General features: G+C 35.0%; 1 protein-coding gene across 2 annotated transcripts; it reads left to right on the top strand.

Moving 5' to 3' along the window:
- Positions 1–104: 104 nt before the first annotated feature.
- LOC128878879 (terpene synthase-like) lies at positions 105–1,576 on the top strand. 2 transcript variants are annotated; one of them, XM_054127496.1, is made up of 4 exons: positions 105–272; positions 672–774; positions 1,127–1,339; positions 1,533–1,576. In XM_054127496.1, the coding sequence occupies exons 1-3, from the start codon at positions 135–137 to the stop codon at positions 1,321–1,323; spliced, it is 438 nt and encodes a 145-aa protein (XP_053983471.1). In that variant the 5' UTR covers positions 105–134; the 3' UTR covers positions 1,324–1,339; positions 1,533–1,576. The 2 variants fall into 2 exon arrangements, with proteins under 2 accessions (XP_053983471.1, XP_053983470.1); XM_054127495.1 differs by having other exon boundaries at positions 1,127–1,576.
- The last annotated feature ends 13,954 nt before the right edge of the window (positions 1,577–15,530 follow it).

The raw sequence follows: 15,530 nt of genomic DNA, 5'->3' as shown, positions 1-15,530 counted from the left end.
TTTTTTTTCTGTTAACTTTAAATAGAAGTGCACGTAATTACTATTATTGCTATTAAATAACACAACTCTAAAGTCCCTTTTGGAAAACTCATTAAACATAAGAATTATGAATAACGAATTGACGTGTTACAGAGATGTCACTATTTGTCAAGATGTTTGTTCGCCTCTTGCAGCTGTTCTCTAATTGTAAAGAAGACTTTGCACACTTAATAACAAACATAAACCTTTACTATCAAATTCGTGATGATTACTTTAATCTATATCACAAAGAGGTAAGTCTAATTGAATATATATATTTATTGAACCTATACAAATAATTCGGAAAGGTATGTTTGTTAACATAAACTAACACCATAATTTTAAGTAAATAGTTTTGCTTGTAGTGGAACATACTGTTATAAACAAAAAAATGTCTAGTTTTAATTAAATTTTATTTAACAAATTTTTATAACTGGCATAGTAAATACAATCGAAATTTATGTAAATAATATAAATACTCAATTAATCTATTCAAGCTTGATTTCTTCATAGTTAATATAGGTTTAAAATGGATACCTTTCCAAACTTTACACATTTAGTTTGTAATAACGTGCAAATCATTTTAATTAATAAGTGAATTTCATTATATTAGCATATATTAGTGTTGTATCACGTAATAATGACTTTTATAGTTCACAACGGATACAAATTTTGCCGACGACATATCATCAGGGACTTTTACTTTCCCTGTCATACATGCTATACGAAGTCATCCAGAAGATCAACAGATAATACGTATCCTTCTTCAGGTTTAAATCAGTAGAGATTATAGTATGTATTTACAAGAAAAGAGGAGGGGTTGATGAGAAATCAAGAAAAAATTTGAAGTTTAAAGGATTCGAGTAACAGTAACAATAAAGTAATAGTTACTTTTTTATTGATAGGATCATGTTTCCATTGTCATTCTTCTTGACCTCACGTTAGAGTAGATTTACATTTTTTTATTTTGTATCTATGGAGTATGTAAAGTTTAAGAGAATGTTGTACTCCTCTCCTTTTTATCTGGTATTGATATAATTTGATTTTGTTTAAAGTAATTTTGTTTTCAAGTAAATAGCTTGTTATTCTTTAATTGTGATAAACAAAGACATTTTGAGACGACGGACGAAGGATTTCTACATGAAGCGATACTGCATTGAACTACTAGAACAGTTTGGATCCTTCGATTACACAAGAGCTACCCTTGAAGAAATGGATAAACAAATAAGAGAAGAGATTCAACGTTTAGGAGGCAATCCTCTGTTAGTGAAATGTATGGATGATCTACTGGATTGGAAGCAGTGAAACGCTCCGTTCCAAGGTAGGAAAATTACATGTTGACGTATTGACTGTCACAGTAGTAAGCTGTTGATGGTATTGTAATTAAGTTTGGCGAATTGCGTGTTGCTGTGAATTTGTACCTTTTATAACAGTAAACCTTTTTTTTTATAAAAATTTATTATAAGTACATAAATCGTTTTATAATAATTTATTTTCACCACGATTTAATTTAGTTTTATTCTGATTGTTCAAGCCATCTCGGCGTAATCGGGGAGCAGACGTTAAAAAAAAAAAGAAAAAAAAGTATACATGTCGAATTAAGTAACCTCCTCCTTCTTCGAAATCGGTTTAAAATCGTCGATACGTCGAAACGTTAACCGCCTACTAGCGTCCAGGAAGCTAGCATCGCCGCGCACCGCGGACTCCGGGTGTTATTGTGGGTTAAAAGCTCGGGGTCGACCATTTGCGGCCGACAGACTACCGTGGCAGATCGTAATGAACAATTGCTGTCGTGATTTCAATCGGATGTTTTGTCTTCTGGTGTTGGTAAACGACTGTGTGGGCGTATATGCGCCGTATGATTGTTTTCTCTTCGTTTGCGCTCTGCAATGATCGTTTCGTCGAGTTCACGATACGTGCAACTTCAGATAATATGGGCAGGTTTAAGTTGATGTCAATCTAATAAAATATCAGGGTATCATAAAAAAATATTACACTTTTCGAAACCTGAATTAATTACAATTCGAACGATCCGATATGTTTTTGTTTTATCTTAACCCTGTCAGGCCTGGTGTACATTTATTTATTTATTTAAGCAGATTACACAAATAGTAATAAATACGAGAAGTACTCTGCAAAGATGCACATGCATCTGTACACAGTCTGGTACAAACTAAAAACTAATATTAACCAATTTATTACAATTTTGACTATGCAATATGCTATTTTACTTTTATCCTTTCAGGTCTGGTGTACATTTATTTATTTATTTATTTAACTAGATTACACAAATAGTAATAAATGATTTTGCGTACATCTGCACGCAGTTTGGTACAAACTAAAAACTAATACTAATCTAAACTTAAGTCTATTTGATATTGATTATTTCAGTATTACAGCAGCATTCCCTGAAAATAATTAAAGTATTTCACGTAAGGTGTAATACTTAAATTCCTCAAATATATAGTATTGGGTAAATCTTTCCACAAAAAGTTTGAATATCATGATACGATAATAAAAGCGTGTGTAAAATTTCAAATAAAAATCTTGCATACTTTCTTCAATAAAAAATGACGAAGAAATCGCTTTATTGGCCCGAAAGAAAGCAATTCCCCCTTAATTAGTATTTACAGTTCGCCCACGCAAAGTGACTATCGCCTCTCAAAAGCAGATAGAAAATCGCCCACTTCGAGGTGTCACTCATCTACGTTGACCAACAATGCTTTACATTATATGTACGTACATATTACCTACTAACATATTTTGCATACTTTTCGTACATCCGCGCATAACTTTCTCGCATAAAAAGCAAACACGTTTCGCGTATCTTTCGTGCTCGACCATCCTCAGTCCGATACACGTGCAAACTTCTTTTTTATCAACGTTCCTGTGCATCCTCTACCCGATCACGTGGGCAATTTCGACGTTGGAACGGTTACCAGCGAGCGAAGCTCATCCAAGGATGGTCTCGGTCTTCGACGCTCTCTCATTAGCATAGCAACGCGGAAACACAGCGTCGCGCGGTGGACGTACGCATGAAACTCACGATCCCCCGTCTTTGTGCCGTTTCCACGAGGATTCCGCTTGCGTGTACGTACACATAGGCATCGTCTTCGGGTCGATCATCGGCGTCGATAGCGCGGGAGAATCGTGGAAACGACGCGTCGCGACGATGCGAACAACAGCTGTCTCCCCGTGTCTCGAGGATGTTCGACGCATTTCAAATTCTTGGCCGACGCCGACGGCGCGCTTCCAACGAAGAACAATCTCCTCGCCGGTTTTGCGAAGCATTCGCGGTATTCGCTGGAACTGGACAGTTAAAACTACAGATAATCGATTTGCACGAGTAAGGAGAACGGTTACACGAGCCAAGAGGAGACGATTTAGAGAATATTTGAGTAGGAATTTTGACAGACATGGTGAGTAATGCTTTGGTATGAATTAGGCAACATTCGACGCTATCTCTTTGAGACGAAGAAAATTCAGGGATATATATTGTCCAAATGGCTTATAGAGGAAGGATATTGGATATATCTACAGACTGTTTCCAGATACGTGGGATCTTTTTTGAGGATCAAGTCTTCCCATCGATACAAACCGAAAAGTTCTTTACCATTTTGCGATCAGAGGTTTTGTTATCGAGATATGAGCAGTTGAAATTTACAAGAATGACTTTCGGCCCGCGCTGTTTGAGTCTCGATCAGCTGTTCGGGCGGTGGCACATGTACGCACTTATGTAGAAGAAACACATACCGATTCCATTATCATCTAGTTAGCACAGGTTGAGTCAATGACCTCGTACTATTCAGTCTCCCAGATCATTTTCAACTGCATTTTTTCAGCAAAAGTAGTTTCTTTACCTTTTTTTATTGAAGAAATTCTTGAAGATTATAACTTGAAATTTTACACACACCTTACTTATTGTTTTAGTATGATGTATCAATTTTTATGGAAAGGTTTTGCCACAATTATAAATGTTACAGCCGTTACATTGTTACGTTGACCGCGACGATACAGAAAAGATGTTGGCCACTCTGATATGATTTCTGCCCCCCAAAAAGACTGAAATAAAAAATTCAACTGGTATAATGGTCAAGAGGGCCATTTTTCTAGAAATGGTAGTTGGTAAAACTCAAATGTTCAAATTTTCAGGAAAAGTGTTTCGAAATTTTAACAATCAAGAAAGTCATATAATATATCATTTCGTCTATTCGTTAGGCGATTAAGAAATCATTTCTGAATGTACAGTTCAACATTCAAGTCGATCCGTCGTATAGGTTTTCTGAAATCGTGTCAACCAGCTTCGAAGATACGTTTTCGAGAAAAGGACGTTTAAAGCTCCTATTACGTTTCTAATTCTAATTCATTATATTTCACGAAGTTTTGCTTGAAATTTTGCACAATTGTTGCTCATGGGTTGCATTATAAGATTCTGTTTAAAAAAAACATCGATTTTTTGACTCGATGAAAAATACAATTCCCTCTTAAGTGTTTGAAAAACTTGACTAACAATTTCATGATATTATTTCGAAACAAAGAAAGCTTAGAGGCGCATAGCGTTCTAACTTTTGCCATAGGTAGGGTTACATGGGACGTGAAGGAGGGTACTGTTACGGAGTAACCACTATTTGATAGACTTATACATGCAGAAATAAAAATAAAGAAGCGTCACGTGATTACAATTTTGCTCGTCACTGTACCTGTTCACGAGTGACGTTGCATTCAAAGTATGAAAGGTTCTCCGAAACAGCAGGAGAAAGTGAACGTATACGCGAATAGAAGCTTCTTAATCTGCGAGATGGAGTTCTTGATAATCATTCCACCCTTCAAATGCGACATCGTAGTTTACTCAAATCGAGTATATTACACATCTTCGTTAATTTAAAAAGAAATAGTGTACAATACTTACGGGACACTCTGCATATGAATCACCTTTTGAAGTACTATGAGTTACCTTTGACGTAATTGTTGGTTGGCCGTATCAATTGTGGTTATCATTTAACAGGTTAAGCGCCGAATCTATTTTGCTTTTCTTTTCTATTTTATTATATTATTATTGTTGCTTTCAAACCACAATTATCATGTATTGATAATAGGATAAAAAGTGTAGGTAGTGGATGTGCGACTTCAGAGTCATGCAGGGTTGTAGAGTGTTAATAGAGATGTTTTCTGATTTTTTCATATCGGATACACATACTTGTATACACATACGGATGAACATACTTTTTTCAACATTACTTTATTTTTGAAATTGCATATAGTCCAGTTCCATAAGTATTCTTCTATGTCTATCGAAGATACGTGTCTAAATTAAATAATAGGTTTAATTTTTCCAAACAAGTTTATCATTACAAATGTATACATGCTTAAAGTTTACTAATAACAAAAAATTTATTTCAAATGGGACTGTATATATAGCGTTCCCTTTAGACGCCCCTAACATCGTTAGTTGTCCGAATTCAAGAAAATCCTTTGGTAGAAATATTTCCAAAGAAGTGTATTTCGCGACAATGTAGATAGAAATAGATTGTTTTAAAGTTCCAAACTAAGATATCCCGTGAACATTTTAAGCAAAATTTTGCCCATCTCTGATATGCACGAGCCTCCCGACCAATCCGTTGCTTTCCTCTGCGAATCGTGACCCACATAGTCGCGATCCTTCAAACGAAGAAGAAAGAGGCCCCGCGGTAACTTCGCAATTAAATCATCCTCTAAAAAGTTGGTCCATCGCGAGGGGGTGCGCGGGGGCGAGCAAGAGTGGTGGGAAGATGCTGGGAGGAAAAGAGGAAGAGAGAGGCGGATATATGTTCGAGCCGCGAAAGAGAGACGAAGGGAAAGGAGTGGGCGCAGGAGAGACGACGAATACATTACGTACGGAGGAGAGAGTCGTTTCGAATCGTGTGCCGGGTCGATCGTCCTCCTCCGTGAAGCCGACCGCTCGCTTTCCCTTTCACACGCGGCGCTAATCGCCCATCGTTCTCTGATCTATGTGGTGGGAGGCAGAGAGATCGCGAGGGTGGGGTTACGAGGGAGGAAAAGAAACACCGCGAGGAGCAGGACAGACCGACAGGAAGAGCGACGAGGAATGCCGCAGCGTCCTGGTCCAGCGAGGCGAGAAGAGGTGTACACCGTCCCTGGTGTATAGTTTCATCGCACGATCAAGTTGAATGTAAACAGAGAGTTGGTCACGTGGCTAAAAGGGAGCACAACGATCCATGTTTTTAAACGGAGTGCTATATAAACTTTTATTATTTTGGATAGCTGTTTTAATAACAAATAATGGTTACTTGAACAATTTTTTCATATTCTCCATAGTTTCGCAGAAAGACACTAATAACTTTCAGAAGCAGTTCCTGTTCCGTTTCAAGCAGGTTGAGTTTTAGAGAATGGGGTATCCAATAAATGATACTTTATTTACAAATACTCGTTGTAGAACAAAAACCGTCACGCGTACTAACAACGCTATTTATCCATAATTAGGTAACATTTGTTTAGACAAATTCATTGACCTATCATACGTAGTCACTGATTGTAACATCTTTTTTCAAAATGCTCTATCTTAAAACCTTGCTTTTTTTATTGTATCTGATTTTTGTTTAGTTTGATTTTCTTTAATTGATTAATATTGATTAGATCTAGATAAATTCATTTAATAATGTTAATTGCTGCTGAAGAAAATATTAAGAATATTAAGAATATTATGAATATTAAGGAGTAAAACTAATTATTTGAACATAATTATCTTATATTCATAGATGTTTCAACTAACCTCAGACACTGTTTTTATTCTCTCAAGAACTATTTATACAGATCCTTCTAAAAAACTTCGGACTATTTTAATAATATTTACGAAATAAAATCGATACTGCTCTTTTGAAACCAGATGATCTGACTATAATTGAAGCCCGTTACTAAATAAATAAGATATAAAATGAAGTCACAATAAGCTATTTTATCAAATCGTTTCAATTGACATCAATTTCCCGTACACTTTGAAAATAGCAATAAGATTTCTACCAAAAATTTAGCGGCGACAGCACATTACCTTATGGAAATAGATTTTTATATCGAAGTCAAATTAATTTAAAGTAAGGCAAGATAAATTTGATTTACTTTATTTTACTTTATTTTTATATTATGGAATTCATATCATGGCTACGTACAAACATTGATCGAGGATGCAAAAATATAAATTCAGCATCGAAAGACAATACTGATTACATCATTTTAATAACAAGGTCGAGAGCCGAAAATCTTGTTTTCTCTTCGGCAGATGCAACTTTCTTCGATGAGCAGCTAAATTGTCCTGCGACTTACGTAGGTGGTGCACAGAGAAATCATAATAAACGAGAAGGGAGCAGGAGTCAAAGCCTGCCCTTCGGCAATCACTCGAATTTTCAATAAGGACCGTTGCAAAATATTCTTCATCGACGAAACCTGTATCGCGCCTTTTTATGGACGTGCACTTGGAACAAGAAATGGCGCGTGCTTTTCATTATTTTCTGGGCCTGTTTACAAATAAAATTATTATTTTACGCTACCGACCATTAAGTTTAATAACCATCGTATTTGTTATTTTTTTCAAGGTGGAACGCAAATAAAAAGTCATTTCGTAATAAATTCATATTTATTGAAATAGAATAATCATATTTGAATTCACTGACATACTTTTCAAACAAGTGGGTAGATGATTTACTTAAATTTTGCTTACATTAAAGTGTCCACCTTTAGCACCGCACACAGTAGCGTACACTCGGGCTATTTTAGTTATCAATATTTTTAAGGATTCAGCTTTGACTGTCCTCTTCAAATACACCCGTCAAGATAAAATCAAATGATGTAAAGCGAGCGGTGTCAACGCTTAAAAGAGAGATTTATTCGCTTTACATGTTGTTACCGACATATACAAGTATGTAGAACTAAGATTTGTTGGCATGTGTGAGATTTTACATTAATATTACAGTTCTTCAAGAAGGACAGAACCAAGCACACGCCGCAACGCTTGGCTAGCAATTGGAACAGACATATTGACAGGTAAAAATCAAGTGACAAGATATCTCACGACTAATTGCTCACGACCTGCTGCACTATTCCTAATGATTTCCCGTAACAGGACATTTTTTTTTTCTCAGACAACCCCTTCATTGGTTTGTGACGCACTAAGGGCCAATTGTAACGGAACATATTTATTCTGTTACTACCCACCCATTTCATCGCCTCACAGCATTTTTCACCATATAACGAGACATGAATTTCGACTGTTCGAAAATAAAAAGATTTTCAATCTCAATATAATTTAAGTTTCCAAAATAGCTGTAACAATTTGACTCTCCGATTTTCAAAGAGTGAGCACTTCTACCAAACAACGTGATGAATGTTCCGAGGATTATAATTACACCAACATCTAGAATCACTTATTAATCCCACCCTTGCGAGAGATGCAGCGAGGTTACAATGGTCAACTCTACAACGATTTACAATGACAATTAATTCGCGTAAGAGATTCTAATGCCAGAACCACGAAGAGTTATTATTGCAACCCTCGTTATTTGGCAAGTTACGAATATCAAGTATTTTACGACAAGTATATAGTCATATGATACGAATGAGTGCAGACATCCCTTACGATAGTAGTCCGATTTATTTATACATATACGGCAATCATTAATTACGTTTGTCATTCTTGGGAAAAGTTACAGGTGTGGCAGTGTATTGAAATTAATGACCGGTAGTGTACAATTGTACATGCAAGGATGCAACAGCATAAGAGAACTCGTTTACTATACTGTTTATAAAAAATAATGAATGAAGCTCGTTATCAATTTCAGGTTTGACGCGGAAAGGACATGATGTAACGTGTATGGAACATATGGACGCGATTTCTAATCAGTAGGATTGTAGAAGCAAATAAGCCTGCGAAATGATGCGTAACATCGGTGAGGCAAATTAATTCAAACTGTCAGCATGAATGAAGCGAACGAAGTGAATCAACGTATCTTGGGATGGTTTCGATTCGTGATGTTGATCGCTTTATTAGTTTAGAGTAGTGTTTCTCAAACTTCACTTTATAACAGATTCTCCTCAAATCATTCTTTCGTAGATATGGTAGTACCGGATTATTAAATATTCTTTATTGGATTATTGGTTTATGGTTAAAATGTAAACGAAGATTGCAATTTCATTAAAATGATTACAACTAATACATTCGCGATCGGCAGATATTTTACGTTTCTACCGAGTACTGACGAAAATAATAAAAAATACTGAAGCGAGACATCGCAAATTTGTATCGTCAGGACGAAGATAAACATTACAAAATATGTTTTAAAATATCAATGTTATGCAGTGTATAAAATACAAAGATTTCCATAATTTGTTTCTAACCAAGAATATAATTCGAAATGACGTGAATTCGCGTCAGCGGTCGCAAATGTGTTAACACAGTAATTCAATTTATTGCTAAAATAAAATATATAGAATTGAGAACTTGCGAATAATATATAAATGATATTAATTTTCTGCGCCTGTTTCCATCGTTTGAATATTATCATTCACAATCATGTAACAGTGATGGTTAACAAGCTATTAGATTTTTAATCATCCGCTCAGTTAATTGAAATATTATTTGAAATTAACTTCAATTTTTTTTTGTTGAAGACAGATTTCAACTGAAATGAACGTTTAATTCCATTTACAATCAATTTTCAATTGGAATTAAATTCAACTGCCATACAAGAGTGAGAATTAATTATCAATTGTTAATTCAATTAAATTTTGGCCAACGTTTCCACGTAGGAAGTAATGCGTGGCGGATTATCGGAGTTCTACTGCACCACGTTTCCTCTTTTCTGAGAATATACCATAAGAGCAGGAAACGTTTGATTACGCAATTACATTTTTCAAGAGTTCTAAATACGAAGTAAAGATTTTGCCACGGAGATTCGTAATTTGGATTTAAGAGGAACACTGAGCAACTTTTCTGCTCTATCCAATATAAGTTATATCCGTTCTGGTGTTCGTGAATAATGCAATTCTTGATGGGATGTTAATAGTCGTCTACAAAATTTTCCTACTTTTATATACTCCAGAGAAAAATAGAAAACAGTAGTTTCAATCAAAGTTTCAATTGTAATTTAAAATAATAATTCATTTCGTAAAACGGTATTTTCAAAAATATGTCAATTAAATCGTCTACGATGTAGAAATAATTGAAATCATGGTTCAAGTATTCAATGTATAAGATTTTGTTTAATTTTTGTTTTATAAGAGAAGAGATGCAGCAAATGTAACGTTTCCATTTTATTCTCTTTAAGATCTATTTAAGAAATTTTTAAAATTATACAAATCACTACGAAAAACTGCAACAGTTACTCATCGTATTGGTTTTCTTTTTTTAGTTTTTTAGTTTTGTATATTGTCGTATTATTAATTTGTTTTACAATTAAAGGAGACGATCTGTTACGTTTCCAACAGTTCGAATACAACTTGTTTGCAATTATTACTTACATAGAAATCATTTCACAATTCCGTAGAAATTATTTTCGTTTGAATACTAGAAATTAGCAGGAGCGCAGTTGTCATTAATTAATTATTCATTTCATCTCCGAATTTTTCCTTTTCTAAAACGTATTTTATAGATGAAATATTCGTTGAATAAGTTAGATGAATTATCTTTTTCCAGTCAAATTCCTCTGGTTTTTGCATAATCCGTTTTGTCACAAGCGATTTTGAATTGTCCTTGACGTGCGGCACACTGCAAACCGAAGGACACCACACTGGAAGTTCCTCTTTCTTAAATAAATTCCCTGAATCAGCTAAAAAAGCTATCAAGCTATATAGTTGCATCATCCTTGTTTCAATATTTTGAATCTCCTATCGCGAAGATCGTGATCCAATTTATCGAATAATCCTTTCCGTTAATTTATATTCAACCTATTTAATTCTTTTCAGGCATTCTCGAAAAGCGAATTGGAAATATTGTTGAAAACTAATGTTTAATCATTTTTTTGAGTTGGTGTTGAAGATATCTTTGTAAATAATAATAAAGAAATCTATTAGGTAGTCCCAAAAGTTTCTTTCATGAGTTGCACTCAATTATGTTGTGTGGCAGTGTTTATATAAATTGACAAGCTAATTTTTTAGATATTGATGTTGCAATAGTAATGGAGCAAAATGAACCGTGCACAATTCAGCAATGTTTTATAAAACATAAAATATTGTGTATGTATTACTTATTAATAAAACGAAAGAAGCTTTTGGTACAACCTAATATATTAAATTTGATGAGCATGTTTCGAAAACATCACTATTTTGGCGGTACTAGAATTATTGGCATGTCTATTACTGTTTCTTCTTTATAACAATAAAAGTTTCTTCAAATCTTAGGCTAAATGCAAGAATTTCTCTTATAAAGACCGTACTTTTAAAAATCTCTCATAGTTTATCTCACTCAATTACAACTAAACATACAAGGAATTTAATTTGATCAATTCTCGATTGTTTGTCTTTGCTACGAATAAATAAAATATTCTTCTCCAGGACTTCTGCTGGCCAAATACTTTTTTCCAAGTATCATTTCGATCTTTCAATATTTGTACTTCTTTGCCCTCAGGGACTGTAGCGATATTTGTAGCTACAGTACGGGCTTAGCAACCCCGAGGTACCCGAGCTAGAGGGGGGCCAGTGGACCCCAATACATAAGAAGTAAGAGATACTGCAAACAGTATTAACCCTTTTAGTGCCAGGCGAAAAAGAGGTGCATGTACGAGAATAACCGGCCGAATTTCACGGTTTTACTGGGGTTTGGCAAAATGCTCATAAAAACCAAACAAGAAACAATATTTACATGATTCAAAAAGCAGTATATTAAGGACGAAATAGAGAACAAAACAATGACTCCAGTTTTCCTAAATTCATTGAAAATTATATAAATAACAAAGGTATAAAAGATCATGACGAAAGTAAAAAATTGAGTTCTCTCTTACAAAACGTATTTGCACATACAAAAAGTCATCTTTTCATCATAATTTCATATAGACCATTTATTACAAAGTATATACTCTGCATTTTCAATATATTTTGTAACAAGATAAATAATATTACGTAACAAAAATAAAAAATAACTCGAAGGTACGTGGTAAGCGCTGGACGAATTATCTCTTCCGAAATACGTAATTGTTATAGGTAATATAACATTGCTGAAACAAAATTATGTTGTCACAAAATATATTTGTGATATAATTTTGCATAATACTTCATTCTAATAACATAAATAAAAAAAATATTATTTTTTTTTAGTTATTATTTTTTAGTTAAATACTTTTTTTTTAGTTAAAACGAAAAACTATTTTTTTTAATTCTCTCATAATGAAATTAGACCATTTATAACGTATTATAAATTTATTTTGAGATAGAGTTCTCCCGCAATGCGAATAGTAAAGCGCTACGAGGCGCGGGCCGATATGTCGGCTTTGGCACTTCCCGCCAGTGCAGCGAGGGTCGATATATCGGCCTCCGGCACTAAAAGGGTTAAAACAATGGAGGAGTCATGTAATACGATGATAACAAGAATGAAAATAAGCTAGTAATAAGTAAGCAGTAGTGCAATAATTTTATATAATAAGTTACGCACTTTAAATAAATGAATGAATATGATTATTTGTACTTCATATTATACCCACTTAATATCCTCACGCATATTACGTTCATGCTATAACACCTTGCATCTAAACGATCACAGTAATTTCATACAATTCCGTACCATTGCATCTGGCCGAAAACTTTTACCCGGAGGTTGTACTTTTCAAATACATCCTGCATAAATGCTACTAGAACGCAATACTAAGCGATGAATGGGAATGGAACCGCAGACGGAGGTATCGGTTGCCCGTTTACCGTTTCGCGAAACGATTCCACAGCCGCCGTTTCCGTCTGGCGTTTCCTTGACAGCTTCCAACGTGCGCTGGGTTGCGTGTATCGTGCAATGTTCCACGTGTGGTTCCGTTAAAGAGATCCATCGCCCACGCGCTCTGTCGCATGCTGGAAATCGCGCGGGGAGGGGACGTCACGTTGGTGTTGCGGTGAAAATGAAAGTGCGCCGCTCAGGCGCGCGAAAGCATTATTGACCACCGATACTCGGTCGACGGTGCTTTATTAGCATTTTCATTCATGGCCGAAGAAAGATAGCATTAAAGCTCGATTTATGGCCAAGGGGGAGGGGGAGGGGGAGGGGAAGGGGAAAGGGAAGGGGAAGGGGGGGTGGAGATCTGCAGCGGCGGAAAAACTACAAGGAGAACTGACGATGTTGTGTAAGGGGACTCGGGAAAGGGGCAATGCGGGTATAGTTGGGTTTATTTTATAAAATAAACAATGTAACGAGAGTACTCTATTTTTGTTTACATGTTATAAATAAGAGTTATGCGTTGAGATTTCATCTATCTCTTCGAACAGTTTTATACACGCATTTAGCTGCTGACAGAGAGGATGGTGGCATCATGCGAGAGTGCTCATATGTTTCACGTATTGGGATAGTGATTAAAAACGGCATACATTATGATTAAACCTACCGTCATTTCATTTGTATTTATTTCTACCGTGATCGATGAAATCATTGGTCTCGAAAACATTTTCTTCAATTATTTCACGTGATACTAAATCGAATGATACATGAAACAATCGTATATCATTTTTATATCGTATATAAGAACTGTACACAATCGTTTGAAAACGGTCATTTGACCGGTCGTGGTAGGTTCAGTGTTCATTTATTGAAAATGTGGAATAATCTTGACTACTATTACTTATATATCATTTTTCTAGTTTTTTATACATAGAGTGGACCATGTATGTACAGTCAGCGTAAGAAATATTCGTACAGCAACCAATTTAAAATAAATGGTTCCTGTACGAATACTTATTTTACACTGACTGTAAGTATGACAAGTTGTAGACTTGTGCTGTTAAAGAATAATGTAAAAGAAAGGAGATGCATGGTTCGAAGAGTATACCTTTATATTTTTTTTAATGAAAATGCATATCTTTACTAGAATTATTAAAGAGTATGAAAGATTCATAAAAATCTGACCTCTATACGAATAATTCTTGCACTCAGCCTAAAATTTGATAAAAACTTTAACTGCTATAAAGAAATCGTAATAGATACAGCAACAATTCTAGTGCCGGTAAAAGAGAGATGCTTTTGGAACATGTTCGCCAAATTTAATGTAGATTGCTTTATTATTTTCAGATATAAGCCGCCTTACGTAAATATAAGCGAGATGTTTCATTTTTCAATGCACAAAATCGACGATGAAATGCAAAGGATTTGAACATTAGCGTCTAAAATGCTGCAAGTTCTCTCGTATACGTTGGATGTGTTCCTTGCTACCAACCGAAAACGCTTCGTGTGAACCGAACCACGCACAGAGCGTTGTTCGTGGCGATGCACGCGATTGGTTATTTCGTTGTGAAACTATACAGCCTGGAAGTTCAACGAGTATGCAATTAAAAGTGACCTGCAATTTGCTGCTCGACCAGTACAATATTCCGCGATCGTAAACAAAGTATTAGCATCATCCTGAACGGCAATTTGAGACGACCAAGGATTGCGTAAGCGCGTTCTGTAATTATATTTATATACGTCCCCGTGTATTATTATGGCTAATTGATAGACTATTAACACGGCTAGGAGTGAAAAATGATTTGCAGCGTTTAACGCGTCTTCCTTGCGTTCTATCGCGATGAATTTTCCACCAAGATAGATTCTTGTTAGAATACAAGTATAGAAATTCTAGGTTTATTTATTTTTAGCTCGTGAATTTCGTAATTATCTTTATCGTACAAATTCTAAAACGTCATAAGAATAACGATCAGGCTAAATCGTTGGGATAGTTAATCCTGTGATAGGGTTGTAAAATTTTCAAATCGATTGCGGCAATAAATTTTTTTCTCTAAAAAATTCAATGTCCGCAAAATAAGGTCCATCTTAATATATACACCGAATACAATTTTCACCGGTCATTAACATTTTTGCGTAAATTAGAAAATGTTTTTCACTGTAATATTTTACATGAATTCTGTCAAGGTTTTTGAATAACTAATTACAAAATCTCATGCCATCGAAAATTTAATTTTATCGCTAATATTAAGGAAAGTATACGAGACAAACCAATTCGGGATTCGTCAATTTGGTCACTTATCTACAATAATAGAAAAAGAATAAAAGATGAACAAAAAAATATTTTCTGTTATACTTCCTGAAAACGTTAACTGCCAATATGTTATCGCACTGTAATCAATTTTCGATCTTATCAAGGTCCTAATAAGGAGATGTAAGAGTTGGGTAGGACACCTTGTATATAGATCGGTTCGTCATTTTAATCCGTGACCTTCTTGACCTTTATAATTCTCGATCGACAGGTCCACGAATTAGCGCAAATTATTTTCGGTGAAACTTCGCGTCGTCCATGAAACCTTTCACTGATTTAAAACTACTCCTCTGGAGTAGTACCTTA

Source organism: Hylaeus volcanicus, chromosome 6, assembly GCF_026283585.1.
Source record: "Hylaeus volcanicus isolate JK05 chromosome 6, UHH_iyHylVolc1.0_haploid, whole genome shotgun sequence".
Lineage (NCBI taxonomy): Eukaryota > Metazoa > Arthropoda > Insecta > Hymenoptera > Colletidae > Hylaeus > Hylaeus volcanicus.
Note: the sequence above shows the minus strand (reverse complement) of the source record. Positions and strands in the feature narration are given on the sequence as shown.

Excerpts from the sequence above, each read along its gene's own strand:
- LOC128878879 (XM_054127496.1), top strand. The coding sequence starts at position 135 with ATGTCACTATTTGTCAAGATGTTTGTTCGCCTCTTGCAGCTGTTCTCT. Across the intron at positions 273-671 it reads TTAATCTATATCACAAAGAG|TTCACAACGGATACAAATTT; the intron begins GTAAGTCTAATT and ends TGACTTTTATAG. Across the intron at positions 775-1,126 it reads AGAAGATCAACAGATAATAC|ACATTTTGAGACGACGGACG; the intron begins GTATCCTTCTTC and ends TGATAAACAAAG.